Source organism: Bufo bufo, chromosome 1 (genome assembly GCF_905171765.1).
Source record: "Bufo bufo chromosome 1, aBufBuf1.1, whole genome shotgun sequence".
NCBI classification, from domain to species: Eukaryota; Metazoa; Chordata; class Amphibia; order Anura; family Bufonidae; genus Bufo; species Bufo bufo.
In genome coordinates this window covers 379,056,088-379,078,376 of record NC_053389.1, presented here as the reverse complement: position 1 = coordinate 379,078,376, position 22,289 = coordinate 379,056,088, and the positions used below count along the sequence as shown (strand labels likewise).

At 45.2% G+C, this 22,289-nt stretch overlaps 1 protein-coding gene across 2 annotated transcripts in view; it reads left to right on the top strand.

The window, feature by feature from the left end:
• Positions 1-12,226: 12,226 nt before the first annotated feature.
• Positions 12,227-22,289, top strand: part of PDLIM4 (PDZ and LIM domain 4) — a 379,210-nt gene continuing 369,147 nt past the window's right edge. The window contains exon 1 of one of the 2 annotated variants that reach the window (XM_040405182.1): positions 12,227-12,426. In XM_040405182.1, the coding sequence (XP_040261116.1) occupies positions 12,334-12,426 (93 nt within the window). In that variant the 5' untranslated portion in view covers positions 12,227-12,333. The remainder of the gene's footprint in view (positions 12,427-22,289) is intronic. The other variant, XM_040405191.1, reaches the window with a different exon arrangement.

The following is a 22,289-nucleotide window of genomic DNA, read 5'->3' as shown; positions in this document are numbered from 1 at the left end:
AAAACACACTCCACGTCTGCGGCGCAGATTCCCTTGAGTCATGCCGACCTGCATGGGTTCTTCGGTAGAGACCTCAGCGTTGTTTCTGAGATAGACCTCAGGCTGGACCACCATCTGAGAAGAGAACTGTCGTTCCTGTCGTCTCTCTCTAACCCGTCGGTCAAGTCGGACTACAAGGGTCATCATCTCCTCTAGAGTCTCTGGAAGCTGATAACTCACTAGAAGATCCTTTAAGTTATCAGACAGACCTGACCTGAACTGACTCTTAAGTGCTGGTTCATTCCATCCTGAGGGAACACACCACCTTCTGAATTGGGTGCAATACTCCTCCACAGGTAGATCGCCCTGAACCAGAACATTTAGAGCAGTCTCGGCTACCAGTGTCCTGTCTGGTTCATCATACAGGGTACCCAGGGACTGAAAAAAACCCTCCACTGATGTTAAACAACTGGCGTCAGCAGGTAAAGAAAATGCCCAGTCCTCGGGATCACCCTGTAACCGGGAAATGACAATGCCCACGCGTTGACTCTCGGGGCCAAAGGATACAGGGCGCAAACGGAAAAAAAGTTTACAATTTTCTTTAAAGGAAAGAAACTTCTTCCGATCTCCAGAAAAGGGCTCGGGAAGCTTAATCTGGGGCTCTAAATGTGGACTGGAGGCCTGAGGGATGGAAGTACCTTGTCCTAGCTCAAAAGAACAGAGTTTCTCGCCTAGCTTCTGCACCATCTGCGTCAGGTTAGAGACATGGTCAGTCAGGGTCACCAGTGGATTCACGATACAGTGGTTAGGTTACAGCGTGTTAATCTGTGACGGTAACGTACACTACACACAGGGGGAGGATAGTGACCACTGCGCTCCACCCCCACCCCTGCCTACTTGCCTCGCAAGTCCTAATGACAGGGGACAACTAGACGGCAGTCCCTAACTTAGTATACGTGCTGGGAATACAGACAAGACAAATAACGGAACGTGAACAGACCGGGTCAATACCTAGAGAGCTACGCAGTACTAAGGAATGCGCAGAGAATAGTCAGGAAAAGCCGAGGTCAAATACCAGGAGAGAAACGAAGTACAACAGGAGTCCGCAAAGAATCGTCAGGTGGAAGCCGGGGTCAGGATACCAGGAGAGATGCGCAGTACAGGAGGAGCAGGCAGAGAATCGTCAAGGAACACAGGATCAAGTAAGTATGCAGGAACAAAACAATCACCAGATACCTAAAATTAACAGGCAACCTGTGGCCAGCAGGCTGCCTGTATTTATAGTGGGGAGTGAGGGTCATGTGACGTGGCCAGCATCACATGACCGACAGACCGACCAGTCGAGTACCGAGTGATCAGCTCGGCGCTCAAGGCAGACCTAGGAGCAGGGAGCCTCCCAGCTAGCAAAGCTGCCCTGGGAACAAGGTCAAACACAGATCCTCACTCCCGAAGATAAGCAGCAGGTCTGCGGCTGATGGGAGACCGAGTGCGCCTTCGGCACCCCGTTACACATTGAAAGTCAATGGGGGACGGATCCGTTTTCCTTTGTGTATGAGAAAACGGATCCGTCCCCATTGACTTACATTGTGTGTCATGACGGATCCGTCTTGCTCCGCACCACATCACGGACAGAAAAACGCTGCTTCCAATCAGTTGCCTTTGTCACACAACCAATCTTAGGTGACAAAGCCAACCTCCTCCAATACTATATGCAGTGCCACCATGCAGGGCCGTCTTTAATATTGATTGGACTATGGGCAAAAATTTATTTGGGCCCCCTGAATCACGCCTTCCCACACCTTAGCAGGCAATCACGCCCTCCACCACAACACACACAAAAAATCCACACCCCTGGTAGAGTACAGTGAATGACTGTAAATACTTCCAGTTCTGAAGACTCCAGCGGCTCAGGATCAGTGCTCTGGGCAGCTGGGCTCAGGCTGGAAGTGGGCACCGCTCTGCAGGAAGGAGATCAGGGCTCACCCTAGTGTTACAGTGCACCCCAGCACCCCACAGTATAGCACCCTATAGTATACAGCAACCCACAGTATGCAGTATAGCACCCCACACTATACAGTACCCCACAGTATATAGTAGAGCAGTATAGCAGCCCACAGTATACAACACCTCACAGTATACAGTAGAGCAGTATAGCACCTCACCGTATACAGCACCCCAAACTATACACGATACAGCACCCCACACTATACAGTACAGCAGTATAGCACTCCACAATATACAGTACCCACAGTATACAGCCCCCCACACTATACAGGCCCCCACTATACAGTAGTTTACAGTATATTAGCATAACAGCCCCTCTCACCTTTTTCTGATGTAATCTTCACAAAAAAAGCTCCACAGTCAAGGCAAACTTCTACAGCAACACTCCTGGCAGGACCTTGATGACCTCATAGCCATGTGACCAGTAATATTGCTAGGTTACTGGTCACATGGCGATGATGTCATCTAAGGTCCTAGAGAATCACAGCTCTCACAGTATGCTGCCTGGAGTGCCGGCAGGCATGGCATGGCAGCACCCCCTGTGTAGCTGACAGCCTGACACCCGGGGCAGTGGCTAGCAGGGCTCAAGCGGGAGCTGCCTTAGGCCCCCAAGAGCAACTGGGCTCGGGGCAGCTGCCCCTTTTGCCTCTTGTTAAAGACGGCCCTGCCACCATGTAGCTTATGGGCACCAAATATGGCGTCCAGGCAAACAAACAAATCTGCACCTTTTTCTGGAAAACGCTGGCAAATGACATGTGCCAGGGTAGCAAAACCTTATAACCAATTACCGAACGTTTTCGCCAGCTTCACTCTCTTATCAGACCCTTTGTCAACAGTCGCCTGATCAACCGATATCAAAGCCCAGATATCAACAAGCTTGCGTTTACAAATACGATCCCTGATTTCAGGAGACAAGCGAGTACCGAGAGGGGACACACCACAGAACAATGAATCACAAATGGACAATCCAGCAGTAGACGGCAGATCCTTCATGGGCTGTGACACACCTGAAAGGGGAGGTGAAGGCGAAGGTACCATACTCCCTTTCAAGCGTGCAACAACCATTTTTAACGCCAACACTAAATCCGCTGGAGAATTTTCAGAAGCAGACCAATCAGGACACAAGACAACTCACTCACAGACCGTATCCCTGCAGACTCCAGGGGTATATTGGCTGAGGAAACGATTGCCAGAGCCGATGCCTGTCCCCAGGGGCGGATTAAGTGCATGATAGGCCCGGGGCTGTCTACCCAACTCGCCCCCTTACTCCTCCATTTTAGTTTTAGGTTTTTTTTCTGTATGAAGAGGCTGCGGTGCTTCGTAATCGCCATAGTCTCTTCCTAGGCCATATGACATTGTTCACATGGTCTAGGTGCAGCTCTGTCCGATCTGAGTGATTGGGGCTGAGCTGCAATACCAAGCACAGTGCTATCAAATGGAAAGCGCTGTGCTTGGTAAGGAGCAAAGAGGCTGCGGCGCTCACTGGGACATCGCAGTCTCCTCAAACAGCTGATTGGCAGGGGGGGGCAGGAGTCTGACCCCTACCATCTCATAACTCTGAGTACATAAGTCATAGATGTTACTTGCAGTCCTATGTAACACCCCACATAACACAGTGAACTGTTGTGTTATGTGGGGTGTTACATAGGACTGCATAGAACATCTACTACAATATCTGCACACAGAAAGTAATCACTGTTATCTAGGCTGTTACATAGGACTGCAGGTGACATATAGGGGAAAACAACATCACATACCTGTTACATCCAGGGACATCTCCTGTCATGTAGATCTTCTATTTCCTCTTCTCCTCCGTTTGACTCAGACTGCCATGACAAATTGTTTCAGCCGCATCTCGTCTCTACAGAGTTTGTTACACAGACACGTTGGAGTTCTCATAATTGGGGTCATTTATCAAACTGGTGTAAAGTAGAACTGGCTTAGCTGCCCATAGCAACCAATCAGATTCCACTTTTCATTTTCCATCTGTTGCTATGGGTAACTAACCCAGTTCTACTTTACACCAGTTTGATATATTACTCCAAAGGTCCCTATAGTGTCGTCAGCAGTTATAATGTCCCCTAGAGTGCCCCCAGTAATAATATTGTGCTCCAGGTAATAATGCCTGTATAGTGTCCCCAAAAATAATGTCCTCTAATAGCAACACCCCCACACTACCCCCATATAGTAATTTCCCCCACACTGCCCCCATATAGTAATTTCCCCCACACTGCCCCCATATAGTAATTTCCCCCACACTGCCCCCATATAGTAATTTCCCCCACACTGCCCCCATATAGTAATTTACCCCACACTGCTCCCATATAGTAGTAATTTCCCCCACACTGCCCCCATATAGTAATTCCCCCACACTGCCCCCATATAGTAATTTCTTCCACACTGCTCCCATATAGTAATTTCTTCCACACTGCCCCCATATAGTAATTCCCCCCACACTGTTCCCCATGTAGTAGTTTGCCCCCACAAAGTAATTTGCCCCCCACACTGCCCCCATTAAGTAATTTGCCCCGACACTGCCATCCATTAAGTAATTTGCCCCCACACTGCCATCCATTAAGTAATGTGCCCCCACACTGCCATCCATTAACCCCTTAGGGACGCATGACGTACCGGTACGGCATGTTTCCCGAGTCCTTAAGGACCCATGACGTACCGGAACGTCATGTTTAAAACGAGATTGCGGCGCTGCGGGGGTGTCACGTCTGTATGTGAGCAACAAGAGCATACACAGTGAATAAGCTACTGACCGGACCCAAACTAGGGAGGATAAAGGGTGACCCCTGTCAGACCCTAAAAGCTCTCCCTATGCTGCTAAGCACATGTCCAGATCCAAATGGTGGATCGAGACATGCCCGCGTACCTAAGGCTGATGACCACTGTAACCCCTACAATAGTGGAAGGGGCACGGCCACCGGTGCCCTGCTCAGAATATGGACGGAACCGGGGTCGCCTAGGATCCAGTCAGAAAACAAACAGAAACACACAATGTCTGCACACTTAACTGAAGGAGCTGCAGCAGCAGTGAAGACAGATCCAAAGTCAGCAGACACAATCCGAAGTACTTGCTTCAGCAGAACTCAGGTCCATAGAAAGATAACACACAAGTGAAGATACTCAAGCGAGAGATACAGCTCAAATGAAAAGTATAATCCACACCCTACAAAGGAGGAGGGGTGATTTAAAGGTAGAGAAATCAAACACAGGAGGGACAGCTGGGAGGAAGTAAAGACCTCAACACAGGGGCGGAGAAACAGAGCAGAGGGAACTCCTCCAAGCTCTAGTAGTGACATCATCACAGGGGTGGAGAAACAGAGCTGTGAGAACGTCTCAAAGCTCTGGTAGTGACAGGGGGTTTATCGGAACAGGATGCCCGCTGAAATCATTCAGCGGGCATCCTGTCACAACGCCGGGGGGGGGTCATATGACCCCCCCCGTATCGGCGATCGCAGGTCAATTCAGACCTGCGTTTTGCAGCGCTTTCTGCATCTTCTGATCCGGGGGATCAAACTTTAAAATGCCCCAAATAACGTTTTTTTCACCCCCCCCCCTGCACCCCTGAATGATTTTATGCCGGCGGGTGGTGCAGGGGGGGGGGGGGGGGGGGTTGCAGGCGGTGCGGCAGGCGGGATCGCGATCCCCCGCCCGCCTCCTCTTGAATATTCATTGGTGTCCAGTGGTTATACCAGAGTATCAGCACATTGCTGACACTCTGGTATAAACGGCTGACATCTGTGCTGTGATGTCAGCCGTTTAACCCTTTCCATACCGCGGTCCGTACGGACCGCTGTATGGAAAGGGTTAACAGTCAGGGAGCTCCCTCTCCCATCGGGGGCTGCTGTGCCTTTGCAGCCCCCAGACAGGATGGGGTCACAGAGGGAGGGAGCCCCCCTCCTTCCCCGTCTGCTCAGTTGTTGCCACAACTGAGCAGATGGGGAAGGTTCCCATGGCAACAGGACTTCTCAGGCATCCCGCTGTCCATGGTGCTAAACAGATCTGTGCTAAAGGCATAGATCTGTTCAGACAAAGTGTAAGTAAAATACAGTACAATACCCTACATAGTGTACTGTACTGTATTATACAGACATCAGACCCACTGGATCTTCAAGAACCAAGCGGGTCTGGGTCAAAAAAAAAAAAAAAAAAAAAGAAAAAAAAGTGAAAAAAGTAAAGATGAAAAAAAACATTTATCACTGAATAAAAATTAAAAAAATAAAATACACTACACATTAGGTATCGCCGCATCCATAACGACCTGATCTATATAACGGTCATGTTACTTTCTCCGCACAGTGAACGCCATAAAAAAAACAAAAAAAAACTATGAGGAAATTGAAATTTTGCCCACCTTACTTCCCAAAAAAGGTAATAAAAGTGATCAAAAAAGTCACATGTACGCCAAAATAGTGCCAATCAAACCGTCATCTCATCCCACAAAAAATGAGACCTTACCTAAGATAATCGCCCAAAAACTGAAAAACTATGGCTCTCAGACTATGGAGACACTAAGGGCTCTTTCACACTTGCGTTCTTGTCTTCCGGCATAGAGTTCCGTCGTCGGGGCTCTATGCCGGAAGAATCCTGATCAGGATTATCCTAATGCATTCTGAATGGAGAGAAATCCGTTCAGGATGCATCAGGATGTCTTCAGTTCCGGAACGGAACGTTTTTTGGCCGGAGAAAATACCGCAGCATGCTGCGCTTTTTGCTCCGGCCAAAAATCCGGAACACTTGCCGCAAGGCCGGATCCGGAATTAATGCCCATTGAAAGGCATTGATCCGGATCCGGCCTTAAGCTAAACGTCGTTTCGGCGCATTGCCGGAGCCGACATTTAGCTTTTTCAGAGTGGTTACCATGGCTGCCGGGACGCTAAAGTCCTGGCAGCCATGGTAAAGTGTAGCGGGGAGCGGGGGAGCAGCATACTTACCGTCCGTGCGGCTCCCCGGGCGCTCCAGAGTGACGTCAGGGCACCCCAAGCGCATGGATCATGTGATCACATGGATCACGTCATCCATGCGCATGGGGCGCTCTGACGTCATTCTGGAGCGCCCGGGGAGCCGCACGGACTGTAAGTATACCGCTCCCCCGCTCCCCACTACTACTATGGCAACCAGGACTTTAATAGCGTCCTGGGTGCCATAGTAACACTGAACGCATTTGGAAGACGGTTCCGTCTTCAAATGCTTTCAGTACACTTGCGTTTTTCCGGATCCGGCGTGTAATTCCGGCAAGTGGAGTACACGCCGGATCCGGACAACGCAAGTGTGAAAGAGGCCTAAAACATGATTTTTTTGGGTTTCAAAAATGAAATCATTGTGTAAAACTTACATAAATAAAAAAATTGTATACATATTAGGCATCGCCGCGTCCATGACAACCTGCTCTATAAAAATACCACATGATCTAACCTGTCAGATGAATGTTGTAAATAACAAAAAAAAAAAAAAAAAGGGTGCCAAAAAACCTATTTCTTGTTACCTTGCCTCACAAAAAGTGTAATATAGAGCAACCAAAAATCATATGTACCCTAAACTAGTACCAACAAAACTTCCACCCTATCCCGTAGTTTCTAAAATGGGGTAACTTTTTTGGAGTTTCTACTCTAGGGGTGCATCAGGGGGGCTTCAAATGGGACATGGTGTCCAAAAAAACTGTCTAGCAAAATCTGCCTTCCAAAAACCGTATGGCATTCCTTTCCTTCTGCGCCCTGCCGTGTGCCCGTACAGCAGTTTACGACCACATATGGGGTGTTTCTGTAAACTACAGAATCAGGGCCATAAATAATGAGTTTTCTTTGGCTGTTAACCCTTGCTTTGTTACTGGAAAAAGTTGATTAAAATGGAAAATTTGCCAAAAAAAATTGAAATTCTCAAATTTCATCTCCATTTACCAATAACTCTTGTGCAACACCTAAAGGGTTAACAAAGTTTGTAAAATCAGTTTTGAATACCTTGAAGGGTGTAGTGTCTAGAATGGGGTCATTTTTGGGTGGTTTCTATTATGTAAGCCCCACAAAGTGACTTCAGACCTGAACTGGTCCCTAAAAAGTGGGTTTTTGAAAATTTCTGAAAAATTTTAAGATTTTCTTCTAATCTTCTAAGCCTTGTAACATCCCTCAAAAATAAAATATCATTCCCAAATTGATCCAAACATGAAGTAGACATATGGGGAATGTAAAGTAATAACTATTTTTGGAGGTATTACTACAGTGGGGGAAATAATTATTTGACCCCTCACTGATTTTGTAAGTTTGTCCAATGACAAAGAAATGAAAAGTCTCAGAACAGTATCATTTCAATGGTAGGTTTATTGTAACAGTGGCAGATAGCACATCAAAAGGAAAATCGAAAAAATAACTTTAAATAAAAGATAGCAACTGATTTGCATTTCATTGAGTGAAATAAGTATTTGAACCCCTACCAACCATTAAGAGTTCTGGCTCCCACAGAGTGGTTAGACACTTCTACTCAATTAGTCACCCTCATTAAGGACACCTGTCTTAACTAGTCACCTGTATAAAAGACACCTGTCCACAGAATCAATCAATCAAGCAGACTCCAAACTCTCCAACATGGGAAAGACCAAAGAGCTGTCCAAGGATGTCAGAGACAAAATTGTAGACCTGCACAAGGCTGGAATGGGCTACAAAACCATTAGCAAGAAGCTGGGAGAGAAGGTGACAACTGTTGGTGCGATTGTTCGAAAATGGAAGGAGCACAAAATGACCATCAATCGACCTCGCTCTGGGGCTCCACGCAAGATCTCACCTCGTGGGGTGTCAATGGTTCTGAGAAAGGTGAAAAAGCATCCTAGAACTACACGGGAGGAGTTAGTTAATGACCTCAAATTAGCAGGGACCACAGTCACCAAGAAAACCATTGGAAACACATTACACCGCAATGGATTAAAATCCTGCAGGGCTCGCAAGGTCCCCCTGCTCAGGAAGGCACATGTGCAGGCCCGTCTGAAGTTTGCCAATGAACACCTGAATGATTCAGAGAGTGACTGGGAGAAGGTGCTGTGGTCTGATGAGACCAAAATAGAGCTCTTTGGCATTAACTCAACTCGCTGTGTTTGGAGGAAGAAAAATGCTGCCTATGACCCCCAAAACACCGTCCCCACCGTCAAGCATGGGGGTGGAAACATTTTGCTTTGGGGGTGTTTTTCTGCTAAGGGCACAGGACAACTTATTCGCATAAACGGGAAAATGGACGGAGCCATGTATCGTGAAATCCTGAGCGACAACCTCCTTCCCTCTGCCAGGAAACTGAAAATGGGTCGTGGATGGGTGTTCCAGCACGACAATGACCCAAAACATACAGCAAAGGCAACAAAGGAGTGGCTCAAGAAGAAGCACATTAAGGTCATGGAGTGGCCTAGTCAGTCTCCGGACCTTAATCCAATCGAAAACCTATGGAGGGAGCTCAAGCTCAGAGTTGCACAGAGACAGCCTCGAAACCTTAGGGATTTAGAGATGATCTGCAAAGAGGAGTGGACCAACATTCCTCCTAAAATGTGCGCAAACTTGGTCATCAATTACAAGAAACGTTTGACCTCTGTGCTTGCAAACAAGGGTTTTTCCACCAAGTATTAAGTCTTTTTTTGTTAGAGGGTTCAAATACTTATTTCACTCAATGAAATGCAAATCAGTTGCTATCTTTTATTTAAAGTTATTTTTTCGATTTTCCTTTTGATGTGCTATCTGCCACTGTTACAATAAACCTACCATTGAAATGATACTGTTCTGAGACTTTTCATTTCTTTGTCATTGGACAAACTTACAAAATCAGTGAGGGGTCAAATAATTATTTCCCCCACTGTATGTATTATAGAAGTAGAGAAATTGAAACTTGGAAATTTGCAATTATTTACAAAATGTTTTTTCATGAAGTACAATATGTGACGAAAAAACTCTCAGAATGGCCTGGATAAGTCAAAGCGTTTTAAAGTTATCAGCACTTAAAGTGACACTGGTCAGATTTGCAAAAAATCCTTAGGCCTCTTTCACACGGGCGTTGCGGAAAAATGTGTGGGTGCGTTCCGGGAACACCCGCGATTTTTCCGCACGAGTGCAAAACATTGTAATGCGTTTTGCTCTCGCGTGAGAAAAATCGCGCATGTTTGGTACCCAAACCCGAACTTCTTCACAGAAGTTCGGGCTTGGGATCGGTGTTCTGTAAATAGTATTATTTTCCCTTATAACATGGTTATAAGGGAAAATAATAGCATTCTGAATACAGAAAGCATAGTAAAACATCGCTGGAGGGGTTAAAAAAAAATAAAAACTTTTTTAACTCACCTTAGTCCACTTGTTCGCGGCCCGGCATCTCCTTCTGGCTTCATCTGAACTCTGTGCAGCAACAGGACCTGTGGTGACGTCATTCCGGTCATCACATGGTACATCACATGATCTTTTACCATGGTGATTCACCATGGTAAAAGATCGTGACGTACCATGTGATGACCGGAATTACGTCATCAAAGGTCCTTGACCTATAATTAATGCTCACCACAGGTCCTATTCAGTAAAGGGGACAGAAGGAGATGCCGACATTGCGATCAAGTGGATTAAGGTGAGTTAAATGATTTTTTATTTTTTTTTAACCCCTCCAGCGCTGTTTTACTTTGCATCCTGTATTCAGAATGCTATTATTTTCCCTTATAACCATGTTATAAGGGAAAATAATAATGATCGGGTCTCCATCCCGATCGTCTCCTAGCAACCATGCGTTAAAATTGCACCGCATCCGCACTTGCTTGCGGATGCTTGCGATTTTCACGCAACCCCATTCATTTCTATGGGGCTTGCGTTACGTGAAAAAGTGGAGCATGCTGCGATTTTCACGCAACGCACAAGTGATGCGTGAAAATCACGGCTCATGTGAACAGCCCCATAGAAATGAATGGGTCAGGATTCCGTGCGGATGCAATGCGTTCACCTCCCGCAACGCACCCCCACATTGCCCCCAATTAAGTAATTTGCCCCATGGAAACATTTGCCCCCACTGTCACTGTAGTAATATGTCCTCCTCTGCCCCCAAAGTTGGCACACACACAAAAAACTACAAAAAAAGGCTAATACTTACCTGTGTCCGGAATGGTGAGGCAGGCACGCGTACGTCAAAGCCCTGCGCGTGCCCCTATATAGGTGCGCGATGACATCATCATGCCTACTAGGCTTGAAGCCTATGGCGGTGATAGGCGGCGGGGCAGGAAACTATGCGGTCCCGTGCCCATGCCGTAATTTGTGGGTGTTTGGCCCCCCAGTAATGCCGTGCCCGGGGCTACAGACCCAAACGCCCCAATTATAATCCGCCACTGCCTGTCCCGCACCTGGAATGCTGGCCACAGGAACTTCACGGGAGGACTCAGCCAATCGCTCTCAGCAGCTCCCCGTACTCTGCCTTCTCCGTTTCCTGCTATTAGAAGCCGAGCCACAAGCTGAAGAGGAGGATGAGGACAAATCCATGAATGAAGATGATGAACACCTAGAACAACTGCGATGACTACCGCGTCGACCACGCAAACTCCTATGATGGCTTCTCCTGTGATGACTCTTCTTTCTCTTCCTCAACTCACTCAGATCCTACAACACAAGAATTGAAAAGGGGATGGGAACTACCTGCGACCAGTAAGGTCCTCCAACTGGACCAGGTATAATATGAGAATGAATACCAGGAATTGGTGCTGGAGGCATGCAATAACCTGTCAGAGCCAGCAGGGGGCTATCTGGACAGCCTGACTGTAAAGACACCAGCCGCACTTTACCTGAGGCTTCCACAGGGGCAACAGCTCTCCCTCCATATGACTCTGCACAGCCGTCCTAACAAGGGTTAATTCCTCACAACTTTCCCCACAGCTGGAGCTGTGGAGACAGCCTGCACACGAACAGGGGACCTATGTAGGAACTGAGGCACCGAGAACACTGTGGAGAGGGGGATGGGCACACCTCATTCCACTTACAACCCAGACACCAGGGATGGGAACAGCACAGGCATGGGCAGCCGACTGCTGCTTGTACCGGGACCTCTCTCTCTCCTGATGAGAGGCTGGAGCATGCAGGCCTGCCACTGCGGATAAGAAGAGACCCAGAAGAGCTATGTGCTTGCTGCGCCATCCGTGCAGGCTTCCCTGAGCTCAGTGACCACATAACTGAGCTGTCGTCACCTAGCAACATCCCAGGTCAGCATTCGGGACCTGGCCCCGCCCACATGACGTCAGCAGGGTGAGCAATACTCAGGGCAGGAGGCACTGAGTAGTTTAGTCCGGTGCCTGAGAAGTGCCCGGGAGCAGGCAGCGCAGAGCTCTGTACTATAGCCGGATCCTACACTATGGCACAGACTGTCACCCTCAATGGCCCCTCTCCCTGGGGGTTTAGACTGGTGGGGGGCAAGGACTTCAGCACCCCTCTGACTTTATCCCGGGTAAGTGGCATTGTTGCATCTCTCATACATGCGGAGTAACTTTCAGCAGAGACGGAAACTTAGGCATATGTCTTTTGGATGCCCAGCTGGCACCCGCCTTTTCCAGGGCTGCATGTCTTTCAAAGGAGATCTCCCTGGTCATTGTGCCTTGGATCATTTCTGGTCTCCATAAGGAACCTGTGGAGATGTATAGCTAGGATTAGTGACCGTGTGCAGGGGGCAAATACTAATAGTGTTGTCAGGAGATTCCTTATAGAGGCAGCTTATATCCATTTTATAGATTGGCACCACATATATCATGGCATCTGTGGTACCAGTACAGTCATTGATCAGCCAGGTGGTGTGCTTGGGCTGGTCCTTGCGAATGGTGATGATTCTGATCCAGTCACATCCATCATCCTGGTCAGAAATCTTCAGCACATGATGGAGTGCAGGGAACGACTTACTTTTACAGGACTAAATGATTATAGCTTTCACCCAGATGTCCCTGTGGTCCTGAACTGCTGCTCTGAGTATGTGCTTGCCATCAGAGGTGCAGGACTGATGCCTTCCTAGCACGTTACATATACCAAAACTGACCAGGGTGGCAGATTTAACTGAAATTGGTCTACCTGGAAGTGGGAGTGCCAGTCTGGATGTTCTGTGTGTTGCCCTCTAGACCTAATAAGGTGCCTGCTGCTCTACCTACAGAAGATTGTGAAAAGACAAAAAATGCCACCCTTTCTGCTCACTTAGTTGATACATGGCAGATTTGTGGCAGAAATTTCTATAATTGAAAGCTTTACTCTTTTACCACCACTGCCAGGAGAAACCTCAAGCGTTTTGCGTATGAAACCACCCTCAGCCAGAATCCTGGTGCATTTAGCTTAGTCAATCTCCCCCATTTCGTTAGTGCCTCCTATGTTGATGTTGGGAGGCACTTCTAATGTTGCTGAATAATCATTGCCTAAGCAACATTTTTTTTATTTATTACTATTTCCTGTGTGTATATCCAAAAGTTTGCTTTTGTTAGAGGCATCAATAAATTTCCTCAAACAGATCTACTGATGCTACTCCTACAGACAAGTCTATAGGCTGTGGACATAGCTCATAGCCGGTCACTGAAGGACTGAAGGACTGAACAGGAAGACGCCTTGTGATCATCTTGGTATTGGGAGACCCTTCTAACAAAAACTGCTTGCTTTCCATACATACAGTGGATATAAAAAGTCTACACACCCCTGTTAAAATGTCAGGTTTCTGTGATGTAAAGAATTTAGACAAAGATAAATCATTTCAGAACTTTTTCCACCTTTGATGTGACCTATAAACTGTACCACTCAATTGAAAAACAAACTGAAATCTTTTAGGTGGAGGGAAGAAAACAAAAAAAAAAAAAAACTAAAATAATGTGGTTGCATAAGTGTGCACACCCTTATAACTGGGGATGTAGTTGTGTTCAGAATTAAGCAATCACATTCAAAATCATGTTAAATAGGAGTCAGCATACACCTACCATCATTTAAAGTGCCTCTGATTAACCCCACATAAAGTTCAGCTGCTCTAGTTGGTCTTTCCTGAAATTTTCTTAGTCGCATCTCACAGCAAAAGCCATCGTCCACAGAGAGCTTCCAAAGCATCAGAGTGATCTCATTGTTAAAAGGTATCAGTCAGGAGAAGGGTACAAAAGAATTTCCAAGGCATTAGATATACCATGGAACACAGTGAAGACAGTCATAATCCAGTGGAGAAAATATGGCACAACAGTTACATTACCAAGAACTGGACATCCCTCCAAAATTGATGAAAAGACGAGAAGAAAACTGGTCTGGGAGGCTTCCAAGAGGCCTACAGCAACATTAAAGGAGCTGCAGGAATATCTGGCAAGTACTGGCTGTGTGGTACATGTGACAACAATCTCCCGTATTCTTTATATGTCTGGACTAGGGGTAGAGTGGCAAGACGAAAGCCTTTTCTTACGAAGAAAAACATCCAAGCCAGGCTACATTTTGCAAAAACACATCTGAAGCATGTGGGAAAAGGTATTATGGTCTGATGAAACCAAGGTTGAACTTTTTGGCCATAATTCCAAAAGATATGTTTGGCGCAAAAACAACACTGCACATCACCAAAAGAACACCATACCCACAGTGAAGCATGGTGGTGGCAACATCATGCTTTGGGGCTGTTTTTCTTCAGCTGGAACTGGGGCCTTAGTTAGGCTAGAGGGATTTATGAACAGTTCCAAATACCAGTCAATATTGGCACAAAACCTTCAGGCTTCTGCTAGAAAGCTGAACATGAAGAGGAACTTCATCTTTCAGCATGACGACAACAACCCAAAGCATACATCCAAATCAACCAAGGAATGGCTTCACCAGAAGAAGATTAAAGTTTTGGAATGGCCCAGCCAGAGCCCAGACCTGAATCCGAAGGAGAATCTGTGGGGTGATCTGAAGAGGGCTGTGCACAGGAGATGCCCTCGCAATCTAACAGATTTGGAGTGTTTTTGCAAAGAAGAGTGGGCAAATCTTGCAAAGTCAAAATGTGCCATGCTAATAGACTCATACCCAAAAAGACTGAGTGCTGGAATAAAATCAAAAGGTGCTTCAACAAAGTATTAGTTTAAAGGGAATCTGTCAACAGGATTTTGTGCGTAGAGCTGGGGACATGGGCTGCTAGATGGCCGCTAGCACATCTGCAATACCCAGTCCCCATAGCTCTCTGGGCTTTTATTGTGTTAAAAAACCGTTTTGATCCATATGCAAATGAACCTGATATGAGTCCTGTGTCCGGAGATGAGTCCAGCGGAAAGGAGCCCAGCACCGCCCCGCGTCCTCCGAATCTCCTTCTTGCTGGCTGACGTCACAGAGCTGGAGCGCCGAAATCTCACGATGCGCGAGCTAGCGCATGCGTAGTTCATTCCCTGTGCTGATGCCAGCACAGGGAATGAACATGATGCCGACACTGCGCATGCGCTAGCTCGCGCATCGCGAGATTTCGGCACTCCAGCTCTGTGACGTCAGCCAGCAAGGAGGAGATTCGGAGGACGCGGGGCGGTGCTGCGCTCAGAAAATTGGACTCCTCTCCGGACACAGGACTCATGTCAGGTTCATTTGCATATGGATCAAAACGGTTTTTTAACACCATAAAAGCAGAGTGCTATGGGGACTGGGTATTGCAGATGTGCTAGCGGCCATCTAGCAGCCCATGTCCCCAGCTCTATGCACAAAATCCTGGTGACAGGTTCCCTTTAAGGGTGTGCACACTTATGCAACCATATTATTTTATTTTTATATTTTTTTTCCTTCCCTCCACCTAAAAGATTTCAGTTTGTCTTTCAATTGAGTGGTACAGTTTATAGGTCACATCAAAGGTGGAAAAAGTTCTTAAATGATTTATCTTTGTCTCGTTTTTCTACATCACAGAAACCTGACATTTTAACAGAGGTGTGTAGACTTTTTATATCCACTGTACATAGGGGCAAATTATCATGAGGGAAATCGTTGAAATCAGTTTTGCTTGAGGGCTCATGCACACGAGCGTACTTGCTCAGTGCCCGCGTTGCAGACCATACATGGCCGTCTGCAATATATGGGCACTGGCAGTGTGCACTCCATATCATGGATGCGGATCCATTGACATAAATGGGTCCTCATCTGCCAGATACAACCGAAAATAGGATTTCAAATATCTTTTTGCAGTGTGGAGGCATGGATCGGAAGCCTATCGAAGCGCTTCTGTGTGCTTCTGATCCGTGCCTCCACACCGCAAAAAGATGGGTCCGCATCTGCAAGCGGAGTGCACACGGCAAAATTGTGGTCCACAGCACGGGCCCTGAGCAAGTAGTCATGAAACCCTGAGTCTGTGTTCTTTTCCCCAAAGATATCAAATGATGCACATTTTTTGATAAGTTTGGTGCGTCTTAATATGTTTATAGATGTTGCTTCAGGTATTATGCCAACACCTCCCCTTTCTGCACTGAACTTGCCACATTAGTGCAATTTTTTTAAATTCTATACCTCACTAGGGCTACTTTCACACCTGCGTTCGGTGCAGATCAGTGTTGTATAATGCAATTGCTTGTATCTGTTCATAACGGATCCGTTTGCATTATTCATAAAAAAAAAAAAAGTCTAAGTCAAAACGGATCCGTCTTGACTTACATTGAAAGTCAATGGTGGACGGATCAGTTTTCATTTGCACCATGATGTGTCAGTGAAAACTGATTCGTCCCCATTGACTTACATTGTAAGTCAGGACGGATCCGTTTGGCTCTGCATCGTCAGGCGGGCACCAAAACGCTGCAAGCTGCGTTTTAGTGTTCGCCTCAAAAGCGCAACGGAGACCAAATGCAGCCAAATTGATGCATTCTGAACGGATCCTTATCCATTCAGAATGCATTGGGGCTGAACTAATCAGTTTTAGGCCGCTTGTGAGCCCTGAAACTGATCTCACAAGCGGACCCAGAAACGCCAGTGTGAAAGTAGCCTAAAGGGGTTGTCTCACTTCAGCAAGTGATATTTATCATGTAGACAAAGTTAATAAAAGTTGCTTACTAATGTACTGTGATTATCCATATTTTTTCCTTTGCTGGCTAGATTCATTTTTCGATCACATTATACACTGCTGGTATCCAGGGGTTATGACCACCCTGCAATCTGGCAGTGGTGACCATGCTTGCACACTGTAGGAAAAGGCTCTTTTTTCCTATAGAGAGTGCTGTAAAATCACCAAAAAAAAAAAAAAGATACATTTTTTTTGCGCAAGAAAACCCAAGACAGAATTCAGGCCTAATAAATCCCCCATAATGTATGTGGTGTATTGTATCTTTCATTATAATATAAATATATATATATATATATATATATATATATATATATATATATTTTACACTCGAGTATAAGCCGACCCGAGTATAAGCCGAGCCCCTAATTTTACCCCCAAAAAAATGGGAAAAATTATTGACTCGAGTATAAGACTAGGGTGGGAAATGCAGCTATAATGCAGAGTGTATGTGTATATAATGCACACTCTACATTATATCCACAGATCCCCCTACAGTGCCATCCACAGATCCCCCTACAGTGCCATCCACAGATCCCCCTACAGTGCCATCCACAGATCCCCCTACAGTGCCATCCACAGATCCCCCTACAGTGCCATCCACAGATCCCCCTCCCCGACGCTCACAGCAGTATATTTAAACTAATCCGTAACCTTTAACTGTGGATATCTTACTTTGTCTTTGCTCCGGTAATACAGGCAGTGCGGGGAGCGGCGCTCACTCACTGACGTCACGCGCCTTCTCCCACTAGGCGGCGCAGGCGCGTGACGTCAGTGAGTGAGTGCCGCCCCCCGCACTGCCTGTATTACCGGAGCTAAGACCTAGACTCTAGTATAAGACGAGGAGGCTTTTTGAGCACAAAAATGTGCCAAAAAACTTGTTATACTCGAGTATATATATATATATATATATATATATATATATATATATAATTATTTTTTTTTACACACAGTTGAAACTCAAAAAAATTATATCGTGCAAAGTCCATTTATTTCAGTAATGCAAATTAAAAGGAATTGCATTAATGCAGCTTAAAATTAGAATTTTATGAAAAGGTTCAATATTCTAGGCTCAAAGTGTCACACTCTAGTCAGCTAATTAATCCATACCCCCTGAGCAAAGGGTACCTGTGATTTTGACTTTGGGGTTTCATAAGCTGTAAGCCATAATCATCCAAATTATACCAAATAAAGGCTTGAAATATCTCGCTTTGCATGTAATGAGTCTATCTCATATGTTAGTTTCACCTTTTTAAGTTGCATTAACCCTCATGCACACGTCCGTGGAACACGGACTGTGAGATACCGGCCTGGATTCCTGCTGAGTGCAGGAGCGCATGGAGTCATTGGTTGCTATGATGCCGTGCGCCCGCTGCTGTACAGTAATACACTCGTATTATCTATACGAGTGTATTACTTTACAGCAGCGGCGGCACGAAGCGCACGGCATCATAGCAACCAATGACGCCATGCGCTCCTGCACTCAGCAGGAATCCGGGCCGATATCTCACAGTCCGTGTTCCACGGACGTGTGCATGAGGCTTTACTGAAATAAATTAACTTTGCATGATATTCCAATTTTTAGAGTTTCACCTGTTTATGTGTGTGTGTGTGTGTGTGTGTGTGTATATATATAATAATTTTTTAGTACAGACCAAAAGTTTGGACACACCTCATTCAAAGAGTTTTTTCTTTATTTTCATGACTACGAAAATAATTGTAAATTCACACTGAAGGCATCAAAACTATGAATTAACACATGTGGAAGATGACCTGGCCTCCACAGTCACCAGACCTGAACCCAATCGAGATGGTTTGGGGTGAGCTGGAAAGGAGAGTGAAGGCAAAAGGGCCAACAAGTGCTAAGCATCTCTGGGAACTCCTTCAAGACTGTGGGAAGACCATTTTAGGGGACTACCTCTTGAAGCTCATCAAGAGAATGCCAAGAGTGTGCAAAGCAGTAATCAAAGCAAAAGGTGGCTACTTTGAAGAACCTAGAATGACATATTTTCAGTTTCACACTTGTTTGTTATGTATATAATTCCACATGTGTTAATTCATAGTTTTGATGCCTTCATAGTCATGAAAATAAAGAAAACTCTTTGAATGAGGTTTAAGTTTAAGACCACTTGAAAAATGGCAAAAAAAAAATCATATTTAGCATGGCTGGATCTTAACAAGGTTCCAAGTAGAGCTTCAACATGCAACAAGAAGAAATGGGAGTGAGACAAAACATTTTTTGAGCATTCAATTTAATGAAAACAATGAATAAACTGAAACAGGCAGTTTTTCAGCTGATCAAAAGTTTAGGACCACACCTCCAAAAAAAACCTAAACCACCTTCCCCCCCCCCAAAACAGAAATCCAAATTCCAAACATGAACTTAGTAATGAGTAGCTCCGCCGTTATTGTTTATCACTTCAAAAATTCATTTTGGCATGCTTGATGCAAGCGTTTCCATGAGGTGAGTGGGAACATTTCTCCAAGTGGTGAAGACGGCCGCACGAAGAAGGCCATCTACTGTCTGGAACTGTTGTCCATTTTTGTAAACTTCCCTTGCCATCCATCCCCAAAGGTTCTCAATTGGATTTAGATCAGGGGAACACGCAGGATGGGCCAAAAGAGTGATGTTATTCTCCTGGAAGAAGTCCCTTGTCCTGCGGGCATTGTGTACTGTAGCGTTGTCCTGTTGAAAAACCCAGTAGTTACCACACAGACGCGGGCCCTCAGTCATGAGGAATGCTCTCTGCAACATCTAGACATAGCCAGCCGCCGTTTGATGCCCCTGCACTTCCTGAAGCTCCATTGTTCCACTGAAGGAAAAAGCACCCCAGACCATTATGGCGCCCCCTCCACTGTGGTGCGTAGAAAACATCTCAGGTGGGATCTGCTTGTCATGCCAGTAACGTTGGAAACCATCAAGGTTAAAAAAAAATTCTCATCAGAGAATAAAACTTTCTTCCACCTTTGAATGTCCCATGTTTGGTGCCCTCTTCCAAAGTCCAAATGAACAGTTCTGTGGCGTTCAAGGAGACGAGGTCTTTGAAGACGTTTTTTGTTTTTGAAGCCCTTCAGTCTCAGATGCCGTCTGATGGTTATGGGGCTGCAGTCAGCACCAGTAAGGGCCTTAATTTGGGTCGAGGATCGTCCAGTGTCTTGACGGACAGCCAATTGGATCCTCCGGCTCAGTGCTGATGAAACTTTTTGGGGTCTTCCACTTGACTTTTTTGTTCCATAACCCTCAGGATCATTTAAGAAATTCCAAAATGACTGTCTTACTACGTCCCACCTCAGCAGCGATGGCGCGCTGTGAGAGACCTTGCTTATGCAGTTCAACAAACCGACCACGTTCAAAAAGGGAGTTTTTTTGCCTTTGCTATCACAACGTGTGACTACCTGACAGAAAATGACAATGAATCCACATCTTTGCACAGATATGGCCTTTTAACCCCTTAAGGACTTAGGACGTACCGGTACGCCATGTTTCCCGAGTCCTTAACCCCTTAAGGACTCAGCCCTATTTCACCTTAAGGACTTCGCCATTTTTTGAAAATCTGACCAGTGTCCCTTTAAGTGCTGATAACTTTAAAACGCTTTGACTTACCCAGGCCGTTCTGAGAGTTTTTTCGTCACATATTGTACTTCATGACACTGCTAAAATTGGGTCAAAAAAGTAAAAATTTTTTGCATAAAAATATACCATATTTACCAAAAATTTTGAAAAATTAGCAAATTTCAAAGTTTCAGTTTCTCTACTTCTGTAATACATAGTAATAACTCCAAAAATTGTGATGACTTTACATTCCCCATATGTCTACTTCATGTTTGTAGCATTTTGGGAATGATATTTTATTTTTTGGGGATGTTACAAGGCTTAGAAGTTAAGAAGCAAATTTTGCAATTTTTCAGAAATCTTCAAAATCCCACTTTTATGGACCAGTTCAGATTTGAAGTCACTTTGTGAGGCTTACATAATAGAAACCACCCAAAAATGACCCCATTCTACAAACTACAACCCTCAAGGTTTTCAAAACAGTTTTTACAAACTTTGTTAATCCTTTAGGTCTTCCACAAGACTTCATGGCAAATGAACATAAATTTTATGAATTTAGATTTTTGAAAATTTTTCCAATATAATACATTTTTTACTGGAAAAAAACAAGGGTTAACAGCCAAACAAAACTCAAAATGGGTTGCCCTGATTCTGTAGTTTGCAGAAACACCCCATATGTGGTTGTAAACTACTGTTTGGCCAAACGGGAGGACATAGGAGGGGAACACCATATGGGTTTTGCAAGGCAGATTTTGCAGGACTGGTTTTGTTTATACAATGTCCCATTTGAAGCCCCCTGTTGCACCCCTAGAATAGAAATTTCCAAAAAGTGACTCCATTTAAGAAAGTACACCCCTCAAGGTATTCAAAACTGGGTTTACAAACTTTGTTAACCCTTTAGGTGTTCCACAAGAGTTAATGGCAGATGGAGAAACAATTTTGAAATTTCTATTTTTTGGAAAATTTTCCATTTTAACCCTTACTTTATTACTGGAAAAAATGGGTTAACAGCCAAACAAAACTCAAAATGGGTTGCCCTGATTATGTAGTTTGCAGAAACACCCCATATGTGGTCGTAAACTACTGTTTGGCTAAACGGCAGGACATAGAAGAAGGGGAACGTCATATGGTTTTTGGAAGGCAGATTTTGCTGGACTGGTTTATTTACACCATGTACCCTTTCAAGCCCCCTGATGCACCCCTAGAGTAGAAACTCCATAAAAGTGACCCCATCTAGGAGACTACGGGATAAGGTGATTGTTGTTTTGGGACTATTTTAGGGGTAAATATGATTTTTGGTTGCTCTATATTACTCTTTTTTGAGGCAAGGTAACAAAATATTTGAATTCAAAAATAGTTTCTACACTCGCTATTTAGTTTTGTGGAACACCTAAAGGGTTAACAGTTTGTAAAGTAACTTTTGAATACCTTGAGGGGTGTAGTTTCTTAGATGGGGTCACTTTTTTGGAGTTTCTAGTCTAGGCTACATCAGGGAGGGCTTCTAATGGGACATGGTGTCAAAAAAAAAAAAAAAACAGTCCATCAAAATCTGCCTTCCAGAAACCATATGGCTGTTAACCCTTGCTTTATTACCGGAAAAAAGGATTCAAATGGAAATTTTGCCCAAAAATTGGTGTTTTGGCACCGTTTTTATTTTATATTTTTAACACTGTTCATCCGAGGGGTTTGGTCAAAAGTTATTTTTATAGCGACGATGCCCAATATGTATGGCTCTCAGACTTTGGAGACACTAAGCAGGCATCCT